General features: G+C 39.3%; 1 protein-coding gene across 2 annotated transcripts in view; it reads left to right on the forward strand.

The window, feature by feature from the left end:
- TSHR (thyroid stimulating hormone receptor) overlaps positions 1-25,994 on the forward strand; it is a 183,059-nt gene that overhangs the window by 133,800 nt on the left and 23,265 nt on the right. The window contains exons 7-10 of one of the 2 annotated variants that reach the window (XM_054449612.2): positions 1,089-1,166; positions 5,189-5,257; positions 17,633-17,710; positions 17,883-18,211. In XM_054449612.2, the coding sequence (XP_054305587.1) occupies positions 1,089-1,166; positions 5,189-5,257; positions 17,633-17,710; positions 17,883-17,952 (295 nt within the window). In that variant the 3' untranslated portion in view covers positions 17,953-18,211. Of the gene's footprint in view, positions 1-1,088; positions 1,167-5,188; positions 5,258-17,632; positions 17,711-17,882; positions 18,212-25,994 lie in introns of those variants that run through there. The other variant, XM_054449613.2, reaches the window with a different exon arrangement.

Consider the following 25,994-nt stretch of genomic DNA (forward strand, 5'->3'; position numbering starts at 1 on the left):
GTTTTACTATTAAAAGGAGCAGAAAATAGCTCGGTAATTGCAAGATATTGAGTCAGGAGAAAAGATTTTGTTTGTGTGTTTTTGTTTTTAAATGGAAGAAATTATGCAATGTTTCTTTGCCAATGGGAATGGTTGAATAGAAGGAATATTTGATAATAACTATGATACCTTATTTTTCATAGAGTTTTAATAGTTTTTTAAACACTTTCCCACACATGACATTTGCTCCTCTCAGCCACCTTATAAGGTGTAAAACGAAGTTATTGCTTTTCCATTTATGAATGAGGAAACTGAGGAATAGAAACCTCAGGTGATTTTGTCTGAGCAGTGTCTCAAGGAACAGTCAGGAGTGGTACTCAAATTACTGCCTGTGACCTTTGATTGGCACCCATGTGCCCTTTTTCAAAGCTGGTGACATAGGTCAGTTGTCTTACTAATTGTATAGGAATGAAAGGACATAAGGCAGAGAGAATTACAAGTTGAGTTTGCATTAAAGAGTCAGCAAAAGGTAGAATGATGAGCTTCAAACTCTCGGGGTTTTGCTAGAAAAAAAAATTGATCATACTTCTTTGTTGCAAAAGAGCTCAGTTCAAAATGTAAGCAATCTTCCAGAAACTAGAATGGCGTAGAAAGGTTCTCCAGGAGCCTGACGAAGTTTGGCAAGTGAAGGACATTTTAGAAATACTCATTAAATGAAATCCTTTAATCCTTTTATCCTGACCTTCTTAAAGGTCCGTGCATGTAGAAAACTCTAGTTGTTGTGGACAAAGTGTTGCAGATTCAGGAGAAGCCTCTCAAATCCATCTGCCTACCCCGAGATAAGGGTTAAGTCAGGGACCTCCACCCACACCTAAAATTCTCACTTACCCCACATTTGGGCTCCAGGTGCATGTCATCTAGGACAGCTCTCACCACCTCACCAGACCTCTGAGCCACTAGCGGTTAAGAAGGGTCAGTGAAACTTAAAAATAAATAAGATTAAGCTATATTGTGTCCTGTTATTTATTTAAGTGCGTATGTGCAGCAAGACCCCTGCTGCAGAAGGAAAGCATTTTTTCATTAAGTGTTTTTGTCCCTCTCTCTTGCAGTGAAATTACAGACAACCCTTACATGACGTCAATCCCTGTGAATGCTTTCCAGGGACTATGCAATGAAACCTTGACACTGTGAGTATTACCAGTTCTACTCGCTCCATCAACTAAATTCTATTTTGAGCCATTTTCATATGTTTACAGACCATCCAAGAGCCATACTGCCTTATCATATATACTCTATAGAGTATAAAGTGTTCTACATAATTAAATAAGAGTATTGTCTTATGGGATGGTACTCTGTAGACTACAAAAGAGTTTAGGTAACAAGACAAGAGGATTTCATTATGGCAGTGGTTGGTACATTTTTCACATGAAGAACCAGTTAGGCATTACAGACCATGCAACCTCTGTAGGAACTGGTCAACTCTGGCATTGTGTGGCAAAAACAGCCGTACTCAATACATACACTAATGAGCATGTCTGTGTTCCAATAAAACTTTATTTATAGAAAGAAGCAGTGGACTAGATATGGCCTGCAGGCCTTATGGGATAATCATCGGTATCCAAGTGTCCCCATTCTACAGAAGAAGAACCGGGGTTTAAGCAAATTGAAGTGACTTACCCAAGATCACTGAGTTAAAAAAAAAGTGGTGCCACTAAGAACTTTATAAATTCTGCACTCACACTTTTACTCAGTAATCACAAACTGTTATTAAGCTCCTGTAAGGGGATATTACATAGAAAGCATAGTGCTGCTATACGTCAACATTTTTCCAGAGCTTGAATAGGGGCAAAGCCCTTTAGATGGTCAAAAGTGGATGCTTAATTAGGGATATTCACAAAATGTTCTAAAGGAGAAGATCCAATAGAGGTATAAAGAATAAGTTAATTCTCCAAGCTGGTAGAAAACTCCTCTCTCATTGTATAAGTCACAAAGTAGAGTTGAAGCTACCTCTGCAGGGTCTCCTCTCTATTTTCAGGACCACTGCCCAGGTTCAAGCCTGGTGAAGTTTTTGTCTGGATTGTCACCCCAGTTTCATTTCTCTGCTCACACTAAAGTTGGGGTGGAGGTCTTTATCAGATACAAACCTGATGAAATTACTTCCCAGAAAAATGGATCCAAGCTTCACACTGTTCTTCTAAGGGGCTATTGTCTGAGCCATTCCTAGTTTATCAGTTTGGGCCCAGTGAAGTTACCTCAACTTCTGAGAGCAGTAGAGCATTTCAGATGATCCTTCTCATCACAACCTGGTGAGCAGTCTCTTGAAAAGACAAAGGAGGCTCCTTCTCAGTCATAATTTCTTCTTACCATGCAGAAAAGGCCCAGGCTCTTAGCCTGCTTGGCTCCAAACTTCAAAGCCATTTACTTCCTCAGTAAAGCTTTCCATTGCGCCATATAGTGCTCATCATAAGGAAACTCCTACATGCTAAACTTCTTTATAGAATATTACTTCTATCCCTTGACACCATTTTTCTGAAATCCCCATACCTCAAGCACCCCCCTCAAGTGAAAGCTCATTGTCCCACACCCAGCATGGAGCCCAGCATGTGTTTCTAGAAACATCTGAGTGAGGGAAGCCCATATTTCCTAAATGTAGAGGAGAGGATGGTATAGATTATTCATGATCTTTTCAGATGATTAGCTCTACATTTTGGCAAAAGTCCTTGCTTCTTCGAAGCTCAGGCTCAAAAAACTATCAACATGAAAGGATACATGTTCCAACAGCTGACTTTGTACCCGTATTCCTGGTAGGAGAAAGTTTCAATCAAAGTTTGTAATTCTTTTGTCTTTCTTCACCATGTTCCCTTTACAAGGCCGATTTGTTCATTAAGAATTCTATTTAATATCTGAAATGCAATTCAAACAAGTATTTTTAATGTCCAGGACTCTCAACAAATTTAGGAAAATTAAAATGCTATATGCACAACTCTCACATCTTCATAAAAGAGTTCTAGTTTAGAAAAAATTTACTTATGCGCAGAGTTTTCTCAGCCATTGTGCTTATATTCCTGGGGTATCGCAATCCTCACCCAGGGCATGTTAGTAGCTGGAATTAAACTCGCTATGTAATTATTTAAGATGAAACAAAAACAAACACATCAACAACGACAACAAAGCCATGAGAATCTTGCTCAGTTTCCCACAACTATATAGGATAAATCCAAGTTTTAGGATACTCCTTTTATTTATTTTTTATTTCATTTTATTTATTTTTTTTTTTTTGAGACAGAGTCTCACTCTGTCACCCAGAGCTGGAGTGCAATGGTGCGATCTCGGCTCACTGCAACCTCCGCCTCCCAGGTTCAAGCAATTCTCCTGCCTCAGCCTCCCGAATGGCTCCTTTTAACATGGTCACCTAATAAGTGTTCCTCACTTTGTTAAATATATAGTTATTTGATCCTCTCTGCAACCTTTTGATTGGGCATTACATTTATGTACTTATTTATCACATTTTTAGAGATAAACTGAGGATAAGACAGGTTAAGAAATTCTCAGGATCATCCAGCTATTAAGTGGCAGAGCCAGGTCTAATTCCAAATTTGAACTTTCCTGTGTGCTTCTTAATGTGTTCCCAAAGTTCACATGTGGTAGATTACTGTAGTTTTCAAAGTTCCCTTACAACTGCCACTAGGAGTTCCCACTAGCAGTGCCTGAGTGTGTTTATAGCTGTCTTCTCTTATCTTCATGCCAATAACCACCAATAACCTCTTGCATTCCCATATAGCCCAGAGCTCCCAAGGCTGGGGCTCCTTCTCCTGCTGAAAGGGGGGCTGCTTTTGGTAGGTGGAAATAATTACATTTGAGGTTGGCCAGGCGCGGTGGCTCACGCCTGTAATCCCAGCACTTTGGGAGGCCGAGGCAGGCAGATCACCTGAAGTCAGGAGTTTGAGACCAGCCTGGCAAACATGGTGAAACCCCATCTCTACTGAAAAATACAAAAATTAGTCGCACCTGGTGGCAGGCACCTGTAATCCCAGCTACTCGGGAGGCTGAGGCAGGAGAATTGCTTGAACCCAGGAGCAGAGGTTGCAGTGAGCAGAGATCATGCCACTGCACTTCAGCCTGGGCAACAGTGCCAGACTCCGTGTCAAAAAAAAAAAATTATATTTGAAGTCAGGGATCCTAAGTCTCAACAGTCCTAGAGCAATGTATTTTTGGCAAGTCACACTCATGTCTCAGTAACTTCAATAGGAAACAGAAGTAATAACATTTCAGACTGGCTCCCTGATTCATTAAACGAATTAATTAGTCATAGAAACATAGCAACAAGTTAAAACATTAACATTTCCAGCCCAGTGGCTCACACCTGTAATCCCCCGTGCTTTGGGAAGCTGAGGCAGGTGGATCACTTGAGCCCAGACTAGCCTGGGCAACATGGTGAAACCTCATCTCTACAACAAATACAAAAATTAGCCAGGCATGGTGGCACATGCCTGTAGTCCTAGCTATTTGAGAGGCTGAGGTGGGAGGATCGCTTAAGCCCAGGGATTCAAGGCTGCAGTGAGCCATGATTGAGCCACTGTACTCCAGCCTGGGTGACAGAGTGAGAGACCTTGTCTCAAAAAAAAAAAAAATTCCATAAGAGTACGTGGTCTATCTACTTTCTTAGATTTGTCTGTGAGGTTTAATTTAATTCAGCCTATAACCCTTAAACATTTAATCTATCTAAGCTCTGAGGATAAAAAGATGGATAAAATACAAAGGTGAAATAACATTTAAATATTAATAGAAAAATAAAAACATATGCATTTAGATGAATGTCTTTCAAAATGTTTATCTTAAGAGACCGCAGTTGCTCCTCCGCTATTGACATTGGGTTAACTATTACCTCAAATCCCTTTTTCTGAAGGTATGTGGAATATTCTTTTAAAATCTTTAATGGTAACAAGTTTGTTACTCAAACTAAATATGATTCTGAGAAACAGCTTAAATTTACTAGAAGCTAAGTCGGGAGAATGGGCATTCAAACTGAGAAATATTATCTTGTTTCCAACAACTTGTACTGGAAAGTTTCCTTATGGGATACACATGTGGGACCTGAAAAACCTTTATGCACATTTATGACACTGAAGAAATATAGCCCAACTCTCCAGAAACAGGCCAGCACCACTTCTCACCAGTCACTGATTTCTCTTCTCTCTGTTGGTTGTAGGAAGCTGTACAACAATGGCTTTACTTCAGTCCAAGGATATGCTTTCAATGGGACAAAGCTGGATGCTGTGTAAGTCACGGGTAGCCATGAAAACTGTCACTTCCCCTTACCCTAAGAACCATCCAATGGGGCAGAATGCTGTTGAGAGATAGGTTCTACCAGAGCATCTTCCACGCCAGAGTTAGTGTGACCAACATGGAAATGAGGTCAAGGAACTTGGCAGGGCCCCACTTTAGTGGACACTTACGTTAGCTCCAATGGTAAGTTCCAAAGCTTTTCTCCCTGATGTGTGTGTGTGTGTATGTGTGTGTGTAAATGTTCATCTATTATGTACATGAAGTAAAAGGATATCTTTAATGAAGCCCAAAGCTGTTCAGAAAATAAGGTGGTTTCTCTTTTACTCCTTTCTGACATGTTTTTGGAAAGATGTCAGTTTATATTTGATTCACTCAGAAATAGCTAAAAAATCATATCCACCTTTGCCTTTTCAAAAAATAAATAGTGCTGGGAACAGCTGAAACAGCAAACAATAGACTTTGTGTTTGATGTGTTTTATAACACTTTTTGAGTATTTCTTTACAAATGATACATTTTTTCTATTTCACCTTTTTCTATTTGTTGTTTTTTTCAAATTTACCTGCTCATTTTTGGCAGTGTCTTGTTATGTATTCATTTTTGTAATTCTATTTTTTTTCACTTTAAACATTTCATACATAGTAATTTTATGTTCCAGAAATGATCCCTGCAAAATCTGAAGGCCTTATGACTCAAAATCTGTTGCGTACGGGGCTTCTCAAACTTTCCTGAGCATCAGACCCTCTGAGGGGTCTTATCAAAATACATATTCTGATTCTGTAGCTCTGGATTTGGCCTCGGGATTCTGTATTTCTAACAAACTCATCCAGGTGATGCTGACACTGCTGTTCATAGACCACACTTTAAGTTGCAAGGGTGAGGTCAATAAGCTGTCTAACCGTATACAGTGGCTCTGGATGGAGAAGAACACGCATGTAGATTATGTGATTTTGGTTGATGTTCTGGTTTAGGGGTTAGGTGGTAGGTTCTGGAACAATTCCATTTTTAAATGGTAAATGGTAAAAAGATGTTTGAACTCATTACATGGAGGCAAGGCTCCCTGAGTTCTGTTTGAAGTGAAGTCTCACTCTTTGCTGGCTTTTGTGCTTCATACCAGTCTTTATGAAATGAAGAGTTACAGTACCATTCTCTCGATTGTCTGGTTGTGGAATCATAATGGTTCATTTCCATTATTTTTTTAATACATAATTACAGACGAAGTCTAAAAAGACTCTATCGAGTAAGGTGATACTTACCCCCTCAAATTTACTTACAGAATTGGAGAGACCCTCCTTCTATCTTAACTTTATGATACTAACTTCTTACAATCTTTCATACTTTTCAACATATTTATTAGACACTTGCAATGTACCAGGCCCTGTGCCATTCACTGGGAAAACAAAGGTGAACAGGAGCCATGTGCTCCCTGCCCACACTGAGCGTACATTCTGGTGGGGGTCAGCTCAAGGGCAGCAACATCAAAGGGCAAAGTACATTAGGGAGAAGTATACCCAATCCAAAATATGCATCTCAGATAGAAGATAACTGAAGCCTAAATATCGAATAACATTGCTTTCCTTCTTTGGAGATACAAGCTAGATTTTTTCTAGATTTATCCCATTGTTTTTTAAATCATTATTAAAATTAATGTTTTAGAAATGAATTACCCTATATTCCACGTTTCAAGTTCTTTTTCTAATCCAGCATTCTGGAAAGGTGGCATTTGATTTTAATATTGTATGAATTTCACCAAATATTTTCCTCTTTGATTCAACTGTTCCTAGAAAGCTATGACTCTTAGGGTAATGATCTTCAAATTCAAATTTTCTATGAATGGAGTATGGAGAGTTCTTAAAATAATGAAGATAGTTTGTAGGTACTTAGGGTATAAAGATTTCAGATGTCTGTCACACAGTTCTAGACATAGAGTACACCAAAAGTTTAGTTAGCATTAAGGCAACAAAGACTCACATTAGCAAGGGCAGGGATAGGAGATAGTAAGGAAATCTTCAACCAGGGAAACCAGAGCTGTTAATATGGCTCCTGAATTCAGTGTGTTCAGCTGACTCTTGCCTGAACTAAAACTGCCTTTCCAGAATGGTGGATTAGAGAAAGAACCTGAAACCTGGGATACAGGGTAATTGATTTCTAAAACATTCATTTTTCCACAAGCAAAAGATTTTGGAGCCCAAGATAAGAATCTATGCTTCAAATTATCTGCCTGTTTTTCCTGCCATATTTAGTCATTGGAAGATATGACCCTCAAACACTATCAGCTATCATTTATTCAAGATAGAGTATAAAATTCAGACCTTAAGGCCTACAGAGCAATAGTTCTCAACATTAGGGAGTTTTCAAAGCACTAATGCCTAGGTTTTGCCATCAGACATTCTGGATGTAGCAGGATCATGGGGATTTAAAACTCTCTCCAAGTGAGTCCAATACAGAGCAAAAGTCAAGAACTACTGCTGTAAAATACATTATCAGTCTTCTTGTCCAATTGTCACATTTTACATATGAAGGGAATTAAGCCCAACAAGGACACAGGGCTTCTTTTTTTTAACATGGCTGTTTTAATTTGATAGAGCTGCCTAGTGGCCAAGTCAAAGCTGAGACCTGGGTCCCCTGGTTCAGAACTCTTTCCCTGCCCTCTGCTGGGATTAATCATGGCTGACTTACTAGCCATCACCAAGGTGTGGACACCGAACTTGTTTCTTAGCCCTGAAGATTGCTTAGGCTTCTTAGCTCAATCTATTAAAGGTACTAAATACAGAAGTTAAAAATATCTTGATCCTGAAAAGAATGAGATCATGTGAGAGAAGGGAGGCAACTCAAAACTCAAGGCATAATCAGGAGAAGTTTCAGATGACAATCACATCAAGAAAGAGCACCATTAGTCCACAAGAACCTGACTTTACCAATGCTGCAAGGCCATTCGTGAGCTTCCAGGTGAAGTCTGGTCGGCGATAACCTGACAAAAAGGCTGGGACAATAAAACGTTATTCAAGTCAAAGAATTGGTATTGAACTTAGTTTATGTATATTGACTATTTTCCTGCAAAACATCTGACTCCTCCTCATGATTGGCCTCCTGGTCATGTTTAGAGAACTCTGCAAAGACTTCAAGAGATTTTCAAAAGAGGTCTTCTTCAATCATGAAGTGTTAGTGTGCTAAGTGGAGCTCAGTGTAGGTCTAGCAGCTTATTATCTTATGACCAGCCATAAAATTAGCCACAGAATATCAAAGGAGTTTAGAGACATTTTCTATTGAAAGGATGGAAAAACGAACAAGTGAACAATAATTTCTCTGTGGGCTTCTCCTCAGCCTTTGTGATAAGAGAAGGGATGGGAGAGGGGGAGCTATGTTCCTTTAAACTATATTTCTTCAACTCTCTTTCCATAGTAAATTAATGGGTATTACTTTTTAAAAGAAATTTATGATCTTATAAAGTTAAACAAGATATATAAGTGGACTTTTCAGATCTTCTAATAAAATCATCTGAATTATTCATATCAAAGAGGGAGCCTTAGTTTGCAGAGCTTCTCAAGCAGTTCTCAGTTACAGGAGCATCTCTCTGGTCTGGTGTTCCACAGACTTTTCAGGGGAATACCGCCTCTGAGAGGTAGGAAAAAAATCAAGGTGTTTTTCTACCGTCACACACTCAATACAACACTTTTGACACCAAATGTTTGGAGGTTTTTTCCCCCACACAGCAAGTAATCAATTCTCCAATGCACACCAGCTGGATGTCCTACAATTTAACTCAGTTCTGATACTCTACCTGGAGATAGCATCAGATCCACAGGTTAAGGGCTCAGTCCCACAAGACTGCCTGCTACTTCAGATGCCAGTCACAGCTCGCAGGTTGTGTCCTATGCTTCTGACTGACCAATTATAAATCAGGGTTCCCACAGTCCCCTCCCCAGTTCAGTTAATTTGCTAAAGCAGCTCACAGAACTCAGGGAAACACTTTAAAGGATATTACAAAGGAGCAGCTGTGTGGAAGAGATGCATAGGGTGAGAGGTAGGAAGGAGTGCAGAGCTTCCATGCCCTCTCTGGCCACACACCCTCCTGTCAGCTCCACATGTGGCTTGACCACCTTCCAGCTACCTGGAAGCTCATCCAAACCCTCTCCTCTCGGGCTTTGTATGGAGGTTTCATTACATAGGCATGACTGATTACGCCACTGGCCGTTGGTGATCATCTCAATCTTTTCAGCTCCTGTCTCCTACCTGAAGGTGAGAAGGTGGAGCTGAAAGTCCAACCCTCTAATTATTTATTGATCTTTCTGGTGACCAGCCCTCATCCTGCAGCTACGAAGGATTGACAGTCACCAGTCATCTCATCAGCATACAAAAGACACTTGTCACTCTGGAAATTCCAGGAGTTTTAGGAGCTGTGTGCCAGGAAACAGATAAGACCAAATACATATTTCACAATATTACACTACTGAAGAAGAATCTTTCAATATACCATCTGCTTGGGAGGCAGGTAAATTTAAGAACATTTATTCTAGAGACAGCTGTGGAGATTCTAAGAACTAGTAAAGATTTCAAATGATCAGATGGCCTTCTGAAATTAACCCCATGGAAAGAGTACACGAAGTCCTAACTTAGCATCCCAGATAGGGTCTTGAAAACTACAACTTTAAGTACAAACAATGTATAATGAAACCAATTTTACCATAGGCTAGTTGATATAAATAGGAGTTGAGTTTCTATAGCATATTTCTGGTCACAAAAACAACCAAACTTTTACATAAGGACCAAAATGCTTCTAATGTTAAATATGGAAACAAATATGAGCTATACATACATTTAAGGTAGGTTAATAAAAACAAGAGAATTATTTGCCCAATTATTCCAGTCCAAGGTCACAGGTGGCCACAGCCTATTCCAGCAGCTCAGGGCACAAGGTGGGAGCCAACCCTGAACAGGACGTCACCCCAACATGGGACACAATCACACACACCACCACACTCACTCGGACTCACCAAGGAACCTGACATGCACATCTTTGGGGTGTGGGAGGAAATTAGAACACCTGGAGAAAACCCACACAGACATGGGGAGTGTGTGCACACTTTACACAAACAGTAGCCCTGGCCTGGAAAGGATTTTTTTCTTGTTAAAACTAAGCAGGCCGGGCGCGGTGGCTCACGCCTGTAATCCCAGCACTTTGGGAGGCTGAGGCGGGAGGATCACGAAGTCAGGAGATCCAGACCATCCTGGCTAACACGGTGAAACCCCGTCTCTACTAAAAATACAAAAAAATTAGCTGGGCGTGGTGGCGGGCGCCTGCAGTCCCAGCTATTCGGGAGGCTGAGGCAGGAGAATGGCGTGAACTCGGGAGACAGAGCTTGCAGTGAGCCGAATCGCGCCACTGCACTCCAGCCTGGGCGACCGAGAGAGACTCCGTCTCAGGAACAAACAAACAAACAAACAAAAACTAAACAATAGTGAATGAGACAATATTATTAGAGGATCTCCTGTATATGTAGAGACTCTCTGTACCTTCACACCAGCTTTCTCCTCATACCATATCATGGATTCTGTTGGGAGGCTTAGCTGACGGCAGAGATATTCTGTCAGTGACAATGGATTTTCAATTCACTGGTGCCATGACTTACTGTCTAACTATACCTTGAAACATAGGAAAGAAATCAGCGTACTGTTTCACAATACTTTCTTGACATTTTTATGTTAAGTATTAAAGTTATTTGGAAGAGTTTAACAAATGTGGAAACTATTTCTTTGTTAAGAATCTTTTGTGTCTTGGTTTCTAAAAGTCTAGATCAGGGGTCAGCAAACTTCTTCTGGGAAGAGCCCAGATAACAAATATTTGGGGCTTTATGGGACATATGGTCTTAGTTGCACTACTTAAGTCTGCCTTTGTAGTGTGAAAGCAGCCATAGACAACATATAAACAAATGAGCATGGTTATGTTCCAATAAAACTTTATTTACAAAAACAAGGGCAAGGCAGGATTTGACTGGAGGGTCATAGTTTGTAGACCTCTGGATAAAAGTATTCAGTGAGGATGACCATTGCATGGCGAAATATGTACTCTGTTTCTCTGAATTTCTGGTAAAGGTTAAAGGGCAAGCGTGGGATCAAGATAAAAAGTATCTGGATTAAAATATTTGGCATTAGAAAGTACAGATCCAATCATAATAGAAAACAAATTTTTTTAATCAGTATTTTGAATCCAAGTTGGAAACTGCTCCTGTTATAAAACAATGCTCCATCATTCTACCCTAAGTTTCTGATTCCTAGTCAATAGAAATTTATTCTTTCCTAGATTTAAGCACTTCAGTAAAAGGTATCACGTAAATCCAGTGTAAAATCAAAATGATGGTTGTGATAAGGAGCCCTGGGACTGGAGGAAGACAAGGATTGAGCTATAGACGAAGGAAAGAAAGGTCAAGGTTCCATGGTAATAATAAAATAGTATTCATGTTATGTTTTTAACATAGGGATGTTGCTTTTGGTCTCAATGCTAATTAAGATTTTAAACTAAGGCAAACACATCAATCTCCTGTAATTATCTTAATAGTGTTCAAGGATTTCACATGGCATGTTAGCAATTTGGTAATTTCTCCAGAAGTTTGTCCAGATATCATTAGGTTCTCATTTAAACAATGTGTCATCCAAAAGAGCAATCATCCCCCATCATTCCACTTCATGACAATTTACTGAAATTAGCAGATCGACCTCATTTACACTCATTTTTTAAAATGTAACTGAATAATACAATTACAGCCAAGCTGGACAAATTCCACATCAAGTGCAAGTGCTGATGCCTCAGCAGCAGTCAAGTAATTAGTTAGGATTTCATGAAAATGATGGCAGATGTGTAAAAGCACATTGTCCTATGACTTCCTATGGCGCCAAGAACATTGTCATCACTCAGAGGTGAAATTAATAATAATACAAGCATCCCTTGCTCAACAGAAGTTGAACTGTACTTGGTCACAAGTTAAGTCACACATTCATTGTTTGGAATCTCTTTTCCATCCTCTTTCCACACAATCTGCATGGGGATATGCTGCTTCTCACAGAACGTCTGATTCTCTGTATCACATTTCCTATTGTCAAACTCTAGTAACTAGCTACTATCTGACAGTAAACATTTAGGCAGGAATAAAAATACCATTTTGATATGCTAAGAGCCCACCAATACGCTAATTATTATAAACAGCGTCAACACAATTAATGCGCTAATTAGCATCATGCATTAGCTGATTCGAAGTAAAACACCACATCTTGGCGCACTGGGAAAAGACAATGATAGAGAACATTATAGGATTAAGAAGGCTATTATTTGTCATGGGGTAAGTATTTGAACAGCTTGTAGGATATACTCTAAGGCTGACTTTTCCCTCTGCCTATTGAAAGCTTGAGTATTTTCTCACGGGTTACTATACAAACAGCTGTCCTGATTTCTGCTACAAAAGGATTTCCATAGAGCAATCCAGCTTCTCTTTAAACTAACATAAGAGCTAGGCAGGGGGTCCCTTTAATTTTCTGAATTAGCAACGCTGTGGGAGGAAAACATGGTTCCCCACAGAAGTGTTCCCATGAGAGTCTCACAACATAATCAGGGCCCAGCCCAAGTTCCCCATAAAGGGACTGTGGAGGCACAGGCTGAAATTCCATCTTGGAGCTGAAATGTATCTTCAAACTCCCCAGAGAGCCAAGTTCAGCAGCAATAGCAAATTCTCTTGCCACGACATCACCCTCCTCTCTCTGGCATAGATCACGTCTTTCTAAACCTGGTGTAGAGGGTGCCTCTTTCTAGGAGTCACCCAACAATCGGGCTTTCACTCCTTCCTCCAGCAAGTCTTTATTGAATGGCCCCTATGTGCCAAGAGTGAGTCCAACAGAAAAGGGCGTACATAAACACACATATAGTACACATAATACTGAGTTTGTCAATTGAATATTTTCCTCAGCTCATTCCTCACCACCTTCATTTTCCTGACTGCACTGGTCTTCCCTAACTGTGAACTATTCACAATCTTAAATCAGAGCAGGCCTTCTTAACTCCATGTATGGAAATCTGACATCTCTTTTCTCAGAAGAACTTCATTTCTTCCAACAGGTTCTCAAAGAGGAATAAGACCCAACAGTGAAAAGCTGTTGAACACATAGAGACGTAGCCATGTCTATCTTATGTTTAAAGGAAATACCAGTTCTTTTCTCATAAGCCCTTTCCAGTATAGATATTTAGAAACCTTGACTTTCAAAACGTATTTCCTTTCATCTCTTACTACAAGCCTTTTGAGTCTCTTTTAAGCTACTTTATGTTCATCTTCTCCTTGCAAGGGATAGTTTTTATCACTCCCTTCTAAAATAATCATTTTCTAGAGTAGGTTAACCAGATAGCCTACCAAGATTTGTGACTGCTTTATCGAAGCTGGTTACAAATGTGGATTTCAGAAGAATCAAGGTAAGTCATGGTCAAGGAATCAGTTTAACTAGACTGATAATCCCAGGAAATGTCATGTGATAAGTGAGGTTGATGGAAGCACTATCCTGGATATCGAGGCTTCTGTATATGTATTTTCCCTCCCCACTGTCTTGACTTCAGATGGAAGGCAAGAGCAGCAAGCTGATGCAAGGTTGAAAAGCTAAATTAGGCAGCCCTCAAATCTGCTGATGGCAGAGTGATGGTTTCACTTTTAAGCATCTAATTATCTCTAAGAGGTAAAGTACCCAAACAGCCGTGCTGGCACAGTCTCCTGAAGTGTCAGTTCATCTCCGTTCAGCTTAGCCAGGGCTCCTCTGCATCCTCCTCCTCCCCTCCTGGACTCTGGCTGGCTTTTCCAGTCTGAAGTCTTCTGCAGAGTTTCTGGTAAACTGCAATGCTTATCAACCAGGCTCCTTATCCTCAGGAGTATATTAAATATCAGATGAAAACACTGCAGAATTGGACAAGCAATAATTTAGTTTTACAATAATTTCTAATGATTAGAAAGAACAAGCTGAATTTCACTTGCAGCAGTTAGAGATGAAGAGGAAAAACTGAGATGAGTTCACCAGCTCTTACTTGATTTTCAACAGCCTGGGAACAGAATGTGATCTGCAAGCTGCATTGTCCAAAGAATACAAAAAGAGATGCAAGCCAGTGCGGCCCTTGTACTGAACTTAGTTGTCTTTTTACAAAATCATGCTGTTCAATATCTTCTCGGCAGTTGTTGTTTTTTTCCAGGGTGGATTTTGCCCACTCCGGGTGTCACTGACCAAAGGAATTCCATGGACATAGTGGGTTAAAGGAGAGTCCAACAATGATCAAGTGGGGACTGTGATTGAAGCCACTGGGAAGGCACAGATTGGCTGCTTTAGCATCTTAGCCAGGTCTCTGAATGCATTTGAGATTTATTGACTCTCCCTGTGTCACACTTAACAATGCCCTGAATATTGGGTGTTCAGCCACTACCAGAAGAGGCCAAGTTTGGGCTATACCCTTGAGGTATTTGTAAACCAGATGCCTCAAAAATCACTACCTCAACAAGAACAGTTGGTCAAATGCCACCACACCATAAGCCAAGTCTTCTGTTGTTTCACTCTTCATTATTTTTTCTTTAAAGCAATCGTCTGTGTCACCCTAAGAGTTAAACACTGCCCACTTTACTGCCTTGATGAAAAAGTATGTTGATTTATTTTCTACTCATTCACACATTCATCCAACAAATAGTTATAGAGATGGTGAACTTGGCAATGGGTAGACACAGAACTTTCATTCTGGTTGGGGAGACAAAAAATAAAGTAAACAAGTAAATAAACAAGGTAATAATTATGGATTGTGATAATGCTGTGAAAGAAATAGAGAGTGTATGGAGGCAAAATGGTAATGGCTACTTTAGATTAGCTAGTTCTCCATCTCTATTTAAGAAGAAAATTGGGCTGGCACGGTGGCTCATGCCTATAATCCCAGCACTTTGGGAGGCTGAGTTGGGCAGATCAGTTGAGGTCAGGAGCTCGAAACCAGCCTGGCCAGCATGGTGAAACCCTGTCTCTACTAAAAATACAAAAATTAGCCGGGCCTGATGGTGATTGCCTGTAGTCCCAGTTACTCAGGAGGCTGAGGCAGGAGAATCGCTTGAACCCAGGAGGTTGCAGTGAGCAGAGATCATGCCACTGCATTCCAGACTGGGTGACAGAGTGAGACTCCATCTCAAAAAAAAAAAAGGAAGAAGAATGGTAACGCCTAGGTTTTCTTCTAGGGTTTTTATGGTTTTAGGTCTAACGTTTAAGTCTTTAATCCGTCTTGAATTGATTTTTGTATAAGGTGTAAGAAAGGGATCCAGTTTCAGCTTTCCACATATGGCTAGCCAGTTTTCCCAGCACCATTTATTAAATAGGGAATCCTTTCCCCATTGCTTATTTTTGTCAGGTTTGTCAAAGACCAGATAGTTGTAGATATGCGGCGTTATTTCTGAGGGCTCTGTTCTGTTCCATTGATCTATATCTCTATTTTGGTACCAGTACCATGCTGTTTTGGTTACTGTAGCCTTGTAGTATAGTTTGAAGTCAGGTAGTGTGATGCCTCCAGCTTTGTTCTTTTGGCTTAGGATTGACTTGGCCATGTGGGCTCTCATGTCCTTTGTAGGGACATGGATGAAATTGGAAATCATCATTCTCAGTAAACTATCGCAAGAACAAAAAACCAAACACCGCATATTCTCACTCATAGGTGGGAATTGAACAGTGAGAACACATGGACACAGGAAGGGGAACATCACACTCTGGGGACTGTTGTGGGGTGGGGGGAGGGGGGAGGGATAGCATTGGGAGATATACCTAATGCTAGATGATGAGTTAGTGGGTGCAGCACACCAGCATGGCACATGTATACATATGTAACTAACCTGCACATTGTGCACATGTACCCTAAAACCTAAAGTATAATAATAATAAATAAATAAATTTTTAAAAAAAGAAGAAGAAAATTGAAAGACCCAAAAATATATACCAATTTATGACATGTCATTTTGTGGAGTCTCAACACTTGCTCATCATTTAGTGATTCCCTCATCCTGCCCAGAAAGGAGAGATTTCTTCAGCACTGGTGATTGGTAAAACTCTTCTTCCTCCCACGGCTCCAGTGAAGACTCATGCTTGGGTCCAGTTAACCAGGAGGGAAGTTTCTCTGTGAGGGCTATGGAGAAGAAATCCTTCTGACTGAAGGCTTAATATTATTATTAACCATTACCCTTAAAAATGTTCCACCATGAAGAGCAAACCCCGTAAGTAGAATAATGGAAGCATTAGCCATATCTAAGCATACCTTCTAAGGGTCTCTGCTATATTCTTTTGCATCAACAGGCGGCCACTCAGTAATGTTTAAGTTAACATAACTAGGTTATGTTGTGAGTTATTCTAAATGTGTAAATTGGGAGCATTTGTAACAAGGATATATATGTGCTATGCTTCTTTTTAGGTAATTTTATTGTGTAATAAAGTTATGGGGAAACAGCCAGTTTCAAACTCCTTGGAAGATTTTATCCATTTGGAGGGAATTTTATTTCAAAATCACTTTGTAACTTAAATTGCTCCAAAAACATTTTACCCTTTAATGCCCAGTGTGTTTTTAAAACGGAATGGTCAGTGTGCCCATCAAACCTCCTCCATGGAAGGTTGATGAGTTTACTCTGTAATCTGCCTCTGTAATCTGCCTAAACACTCCTCACACACACTATCGGGTTGTCAGATCAAATACAGGCCACCCAATAAAATTTCAATTTCAGATCAACAACAGATAACTTTCAATATAAATATTTTTTAAATTGCATGGGGATTATTTTTACCAAAAAATTATTCATTGTTTATCTGAAACTCAAATTTAACTAGCATCTTGTATTTTTATTTGCTAAATCTGACAACCTTACCCAAAGAAAATATCTGAATCTCTGACAGTCCTCAGCATCACTCACCACCCTCACCATCTTCATTCCATTCCTAATTTAAGCCTAGTCTTCAAAGTTAAATTGGAATATTAATTAATACTAACAAACAAAATTTGGTATTACAGAGGATTGGCATTAAAGAGAATTAAAAAATACAGTTGCCACTGGCCTGAAAAATAGGGAATTAAAACAACTTTTAAGAAATTTAGGTATGCAAACTAGATCATAAACATGCTCATTTTCAAAAACTTCTGCCATAATTAATGTGTAAAACTTTATACTATTGAAACCTAGAATGTTTTAAGTGCTCAAGCCAGAAGAAGATAAAGTATCCTCTAAATTCTTGAAATCAGTCAATACTATGGTCACATTTTATTCTGATATTTGTACTAATTTGGTGTGATTTCTTAAAATCACCTAATTCATTCTCTCTCTCTTTCTCTCTCTCTCTCTCTAGTTACCTAAACAAGAATAAATACCTGACAGTTATTGACAAAGATGCATTTGGAGGAGTATACAGTGGACCAAGCTTGCTGTGAGTAAGACATACAAAAGAATATTTTAGTCTTTTTTTTTTTTTTTTTTTTTTTTTTTTACTTTTTTGGAATAAATGGAGACATTAAGGGGAGAACCTTATGTTCAAGGGTAGAAAATGTTGCTGTCTCGGGTAAAGGCTTCTGCAAGTCCCTCTTTTCCTGGCTGTATAGGCTACCTCTTGGAAGAAAGTCCTTGTCCTTTGAGACTCAGAAGGCCCCAAGCTCCAGTATGCCATCCTGATGCCTGCTAAGGCAGCCACCTTGGTGTACATGCTCACAGAGGCTCTGTTCATGGAGCAGCTGCTGTTTGAAAAATTTTGAAATGCAAGGTCCACAACTAGATGGAAGGCACTCTAGTCTTTGCAGAAAAAAATGTACCTGAATGTACATTGCACAATGCCTGGCACAAAGAAGGAAGAATATAAATGATAGTTCGACTCATCTGTGGAAGAACTTACAATCATGGGGAAAGATGGAATAAAAACATTTTTTAAACAGCATGAAGACATACCTATTTGTGCATTTCCTTTGATTTACACCCCCACAACCAATCAGTGATCAGGTTCTGTTGATTCTGCTTCCCTGAAGCCTCTGTATCATCGCCACCTTCCTCATTCCCTTGGTTTTGCCTCAGTTTAGAATCTCATCATTGAGCATCCACTCTAGTCCTTGCCAAAGTGGATCACAGGCTGGGCGCAGTGTCTCACGCCTGTAATCCCAGCACTTTGGGAGGCCGAGGCGGGCAGATCATGAGGTCAGGAGATCAAGACCATCCTGGCTAACATGGTGAAACCCTGTCTCCACTAAAAATACAAAAAATTAGCTGGGCTTAGTGGCGGGTGCCTGTAGTCCCAGCTACTTGGGAGGCTGAGGCAGGAGAATGGCATGAACCCAGGAGGAGGAGCTTGCAGTGAGCCCAGATCGCGCCACTGCACTCCAGCCTGGACAACAGAGCGAGAGTCTGTCTCAAAAACAAAAACAAAAACAAAACAAAACAAAAAAAACAAAGTGGAACACAGCACCCTAGAGATAACACAAGATAATCTGTTAGGGGCGAGAGGAAATATTAGAGGTTCTATTTATACTTATTTTTAAATAAGAACAAATTAAGTTTTATTAATCTTTTATTTATAGATAGCCACTGTCCCTCAGGTGTCAGGTAGGGGTGGATGCCTCCTAGAGAAGGGTGAGTGATCCACAGTCCTGAGCACTGGATACCTTCACTCCTTCACCTTTAACAATGTTATTTCACTTTCAGATTGAATGCACCCAGTGCGTTTAAGGTCCTGTTCTCTTAACACATAGGCTCCATCCAAATAAGAGGTCAGAGTGATCTTGAAAATCTGCTGTGCCACGTAGGGGTTCACTGTTAATTCATGGCAAAGTACTTAAAATTATTATGCATTTTTCTTTTTACAAGAAGACAAGTGGGGAAAAAATGTATTAACCTTTTCTGTGATAAAGTCCCTGTCAGTAATTTTTAACCTGGAAGATATTTTTCAATAACACTTTTATATCTGCTTCTTCAAGATTAAGGTACTATTTCGCCAAGTAATAAGAAAAGTCATTGCTTTTTGAAAGAAATGTATGCTTTAGAGAAAGGCTTTAGAAACAGGTATTTGGAAATATTCACATATTATGCGATTTTCCTGATAAAAAATTGTCAATGCCATAAAAATTCTGTTTGGTTCAAATCAGAAATAGAATTTTAACTTGTTTTTAAATCTTTCAAATTAAGCTTGTTATGAACTAAATTGTGTCTGTCTTCCTAAATTCAAATGCTGAAGCCTTAACCTCTAGCATCTTAGTGTGTGACTGTATTTGAAGATAGGGTCTGTAAAGAGGTAATTAAATTAAAATGAGTCTGTTAGGTGAGCCCTAATCCAATCTGACAGGTGGCCTCATCAGACAAGGAGATTGGGATACACAGAGAGACACCAGGGATGGGCGCTCACAGAGGAAAGGCCACGTGAGGCACAGCAAGAAGGTGGCCATCTGCAAGCCAGGGAGAGAGGCCTCAGGAGAAGTCAAACTTGCTGACACTTTGATCTTGGACTTGCAGCCTCCAGAACTGTAAGAAAATACACTTCTGTTGTTTCAACCAGCCAATCTATGGTATTTTGTTACCATAGCTCTAGCAAAGTAATACAGAGTTGTAACAGGTTTAAAATCCATGTGTATAAAATGTGAAAATGAAACACCTCCAGATCACTTTGCAAAAACAACTGATTGACATCAGAAAATATAAAATTTCATTAAAAACATGTATTTAATTACTGAATTAGATTGAAAAATGAAAATCTTAGTTTAATAAACGCAGTTAAGCCTGCTCTATTCTTGGTGAAACAACCATCTTTGGTAATTTTTTCAACTAGGATGGCCATTTAAACCAAAATCAAAACAAACTGAACCAAAAGCAGACTTTGAACAGCCATAGCCAAAAGGGTTAAAAATAATTTTCAAAACTAATTAAGCATGTTTGATAACATTGCTTTTGCTTTTGTGAAACTTTAAAAAAATATATATTACTTATCCTCATTGCATTATTTTAAAATGTATGTTTAGTGTGTTATGGTATATATTATATAGTATTACGAAAATACATGTATAGGGTTCATGACTATTTGTATGTTAGTGGTACATACTCAGATATTTTTTACTTATTAATATGTGAGACTGAAAGAATTGAAGACCAATAGTGTAGACCAGAACCATTCAAAGTGAGTTCATTACAAGGTAAGTGGCTGTCCAAGACATACAGCAAAGCACAGCTTCTTTTTTGGAGAAAATCTCGTCATGAAAATGAAGTCAACCAAACTCAACAGTGTGTTCAGTTGAAGTAGCTGGCTCACATCCAGCATATGCTTCTTATCCTTGGATTGGTAAGAAGCTATTGGCCAATGGGCACCATACTTTGAGTAGCAGTAATCTAGATGATTAGCGTCTCCAAATCTGGCTCCTGCCTTTATTTAGTCTTGGTTCCTCTCAAATCCACCCTCCCCAAACCTCTTTGGGTTCACATGCAAATAGAATCTTAAACCCAATACTGGCCTCCCATTCCCCTCAGGATAGAGGTCTTGGTGAGGCACGCAAGGAATTGCCACAATCTTCAGCTTTGTCTTTTACACTACTTAACGCCTCTGATCAATGGTCCATCCATATTGAACCTCTTAGCTCCCTTAATTCTCCAACCTACTTATACTGTTATGCTAAACTCTTACTCTTCCTACTGTCTGGAAAGCCCTGCTATAATCTTATCTTTCTGATGAGCACCTGCTGGCATTTTAATTCTGCCTTAGAGGGCAGAATTGTATTTCTACAATTCTGGTTCATATTATAATGCCTGAAACACAGTATGAGCTTAATAAATATTTGTGAAATTAATATGGTACCCAATAAATAATTAAAGCACTCTTCTGTAAACACTATAGCATTTAAAGAGCAATCATATTTTAAAGATATTTTAGTCTGTTGTCCTCAACGGAATGTGTCCATTTCTACTTCTTTGGAAGTGGTCAATTAAACTACCTGCTTGTACTGCCTAGAAGTTGTTTTTTATATTTATGGCAAGATTTTTTACAAGACTCTCCCACCAAGTTAACAGGATTTGTGCAACTGCCTGAAAATGCTTTCCCTACCTCTTGGTGGCATTCCAGGTTGTGGAAAGTGACAAAGATGAGGAGTTATACCTGGAGTTGACTCCCAGCCCCATCACTTACTAACTATAAGACCCAAGTCTCAGTTTTCTCATCTGTCAAAACAGGATAAAGTAAACTAATAAAGTTTAAATAAGATAATAAAGGAACTAAATATATCCTCAATAATGTTAGACATTATTATGATTATTTTCACTTCTTCCTGAACTTTGACATTTCATTATTCTGATCTGTTCTAACCTCTCTGATCACTCCTTCCCCATTTCTCTCCTTAGCTCACTGCATCATTCCTCAAAATGGGGTTCCATCCTGGGTCCTGGCTCTTTTTCCTCTATATCTTCTTTGGTTAAATCATCTGCTCACAAGTATCATGAGAATGAATGATTTCTAAGTTTAGGTCCTCATACCTTAGCTCTTATTTGGCCATTCACCCAGCTGAAATTCTCTCCTTGCTCCCTCTCATTCCTATCCAATCCCATCAATCTGGTTAAACTCTCCCTAGCCAGCCTTTGAAAATGTACAATAAGCATTTACTGATGAGGACTTGCTAAACTTGGGATTCTTCACTGGGAGCTGCCAATAGGGGAGGGTCACTACATTAAAGAACAGTGAGCGAAAAGCCTCATCAAGAAGGTGGCAATTCAGAAAATATCCAAAAGAAACAAAGGGGCAAGCCTGGGGACAATCTGAAGAAAGAGCATTTTAGACAAGTGCAAAGACCCCCAGGTGAGAATATACCTGGCACATTTGAGGAATAGCAAGGAGGCCATTGCCGCTCAAACATAGTGAAGTAAACATGGAGGAGAAAAGTAAAAGCTGTGATCAAAAAGATGATAGGGTTGAGGAGCAACTTGCAGATGGTCTTAGAGGCCATCATCAGGTCTTTTGATTTGCTCTTTAGATAGAGGGGAAGCCAAAGGAGCATTTTGAGCATAGGTGTGTCACAATCTGACTCAAAGTTTCACAGGAACATGCCGGCTGTTGTGTTGACAATAAACTGTAGGGAACCAAGTATGGAAGCAAGAAGACCACTTAGGAATATGCCAAAATAATATAGGCATGAAATGAAAGTAGTTTGCACTAAGACAGTAGCAGTGGAGATGATGAGAAATAATCTGATCCTGACTATATTTTTTAAGGTAAAGCCAACAGGACATGCTGATGGATCGGATATAGGAGATGAGAGAAAGGAAGGAATCAAGGAGAACTGTAATTATTTTTGACTGAGTAGTTAGGAGAATGAGATCACCATTTCCTGAGATAGGGAAAGTTAGTTTGAAGTCCCATGACACATGCAAGCAGGCAGTGATATACGTGGGTTCAAAAGTCACAATAGGGGTCAGGGCTAGAGATATATTTGAGACTCTTTGGAATGTAGCTGGTGATGAGGGGATACAGGTATAGAAGAAATCTCAAAAAATGAATAGAATTGAGACTTCTGAACTCTCCCCACCAATGTGATTTCCCTGATCCTTTTTTAAACAACATTAAAATGACAGTACTTCTGAGAAAATATAAATACATTAAAAAGCATGTATTTTTAATGACAAAGAGTAGGAAAGGTGATCATGTGAGTAAATGATGAGTGTCTTCAAAAGCCGAGAGAGCTGCATGCTAAGTACTTGCATGGGTGAAATCAATAAAATGCAAGCTAATTCAAATCACAAAATCTAGGAAATATTTTATCAATTAAATCTTAAGTGTTCTGCAAACGAGAATATAGGTGACGCTGAAGCTGGTCGGTCTCATTCTGCACAGTCAAGGACTACTTCTTACTCATCCCAGAAAAAAGACTAGAATTTGCTTTCTGTTAAAATGTCATCACCAAGACTCAAGGAGAATAAGCACAGTTGGGGTTAGAAGGTAGGTACTGTTCTGAAAACAGGATTATATGAAAATTTACATTCTAAAATGTAAGAACAACAATCCTCTTATCCACTCACTCAACTCATAGAATATTGGCAAAATGTATACCCTCCAAGTAAGAGATGAGAGTACTGAGGAAGGTGACAGGCCCAAGGAAAAGAAAAAAAAAAAAAAAAACCTACAAAAAGAATCACTGATAGTCTCCCAAAGTCACCATAGTAATGCCCACCAGCCAATAAGCTTCCACACACAGAGCTTCTCATAGGCCTCCCTTACAAAGAACAGACATCCAAGAACCAGCAGACCTTTGAGGAAATCCATTGACATGAAAAACGTCAATGTCTTAGAGTTTTCAGTGTACGGATCTTTCACCTCCTTGGTTTAAATTTATTCCTATTTTTTATTTTGTTTTAATGCCATTATAAATGGGATTGTTTTCTTTGTTTCTTTTTCTGATAGCTTATTGTTTGTTTATAGAAACACAACTGATTTTTGTAGGTTGACTTTGTATCTTGTAACTTTACTGAATTCATTTCTTAGTTCTAACAGTTTTTTGGTGGAGGCTTTTGGATTTTCTGTATAAGATAATGTCATCTGCACTCAGAAACAGTTTCTCTTCTTTCTTTAAGATTTGGATGCCTTTTATTTGTATTGCTTAATTGTTCTAACTAGGACTTCCAGTACTATGTTGAATAGATGTGGTGACATGAAAAACAAGGACTAGAATAAACAGAAAAAGGAACTTGGAAGGAACAGAAACAATGCAAGAACCAGAAAAAAACTTTCATGAAAGTTATAACAAATATCCTCAGAGAGACAATGTTTTACATTCGCAAAATAATTCCTTATATAGGCATATTCAGAAAACAATAAAAGAGCTTTTGAAAATTAAAAACATGAAAGCCAAAACCAAAAAAGTAAGCAGAAGTTGTTAAAGGGAAAAACAGCACTCAGTAGAGAGAGCAAAAAAATATGAAATAGAGGAAAGAAAAAACATGAAAATTAGAAATTCAAGCCACGAGGTCCACAACCCAACTAACAAAAGTTTTAGGAAGAGAAAACAAAAACTGAAAAAGAAAATAGTGTAGCAGATTTCCCATTAATAAAGAAAATGAATTTTCAAAATAAAAAGATGCACAGAGAACCCATATGGCAAAAAAAAAGTGGGGAGGCATGAAGGTACATCATAAAACATGAAATCAATGGGATAAAAATAGTAAATTAAAGGCGTCTAGACAGAGAAATCTTGTGACCTGTGCAGTCTGGAGAATCAGAATGCCATCAGCCTTCTCAATGGCGACACTGAAGAAGACCATAGATAGCATACACCTTATGAATTCTGAAGGGAAAGTCATTTCCAAACTACCAATCAAGTATGATTGATAAAAATAAAGACATTTTCTCACATGCAAAGTCTCAAAACCTTGATTTCCTATTCACCTTTTCTTGGAGAATAAACCAGAAAAGAGAAAAATGAGGACTTTGTTAAAACAGTGATCAACACAGGAAAGAAGCAAATAGAATTCCCAGGATGACCACAAAGGGAGGTCTGAGGAGTCTTGAGAACATGACGTCTACATCAGAGCTGAAGAATGAAGACTCCAAGAGGAAGGTCTTCTAGAAATAAAAGAGGGTTGGCTGGGCACAGTGGCTCATGCCTGCAATCCCAGCACTTTGGAAGACAGAGGCAGGCAGATCACTTGAGGTCGGGAGTTTGAGATCAGCTTAGCCAACATGGTGAAACTCCATCTCTACTAAAAATACAAAAATTAGCCAGGTATGTTGGTGCATAATTGTAGTCCCAGCTACTTGGGAGGCTGAGGTAGGAGAATCGCTTGAACCCAGGAGGTGGAGGCTGCAAGTGAGCCCAGATCCCACCACTGCACTCCAGCCTGGGAGACAGAGCAAGACTCTGTCTCAAAAAAATAAAAGGATTGATAGATTATTTGATGGAATTCATTGTGTGAAAAACTGGTTTGGAGATGTGTTTTCTTTTCCTTTTTTTTTTTTTTTTTTTTTTGAGAGGAAGTCTTGCTCTGTCACCCAGGCTGGAGTGCAATGGTGCGATCTCAGCTCACTGCAACCTCCACCTCCTGGGTTCAAGCAATTCTCCTGCCTCAGCCTCCCAAGTAGCTGGGATTACAGGTGCCAACCACCACACCTGGCTAATTTTTGTATTTTTAGTAGAGATGGGGTTTCACCATGTTGGCCAGGCTGGTCTCGAACTCCTGACCTCAGGTGATCCACCTGCCTAGGCCTCCCAAAGTTCTGGGATTATAGGTGTGAGTCACCACTCCTGGCCTTGAGAGGTGTTTTAAAGAACATTGGAGCACGTAGAAAACTTAGCAAGAGGTTTGTTCAAACCAAGACACCCAAATAAAAAGAGAGAGGCAAATGGACATCTTATGAAAAAAAATAAACAGTTACATGACAAAGGAAATGAAAGCACAATATGCAAAGTTGCAATAACCACAGTACTGAATATGGGTTTAACCAAATATGTCACAAAACTATTTCAGCAGAGTAGAGGAGTGTGTCAGGAGAGGAAATGCTTAGGGGTGAGGGATGTTAAAAGAAAGCCAAATCCTCATCTTCTATAGTAGAGAGTCAGCGGATAAAATCTAAAAACAATAAATCAAGAAATACTTACACTTATGGAAGGAAATACCAGAAGTTAAAGGGAATACTTCTGGGACATCAGACACTAGACTGCAGGGAAGGGCTGCCTCTTGTATTATCAAGCTTCCAGTATAATTTGCTT

The sequence above is a fragment of the Pongo pygmaeus genome, chromosome 15 (assembly GCF_028885625.2).
Source record: "Pongo pygmaeus isolate AG05252 chromosome 15, NHGRI_mPonPyg2-v2.0_pri, whole genome shotgun sequence".
Lineage (NCBI taxonomy): Eukaryota > Metazoa > Chordata > Mammalia > Primates > Hominidae > Pongo > Pongo pygmaeus.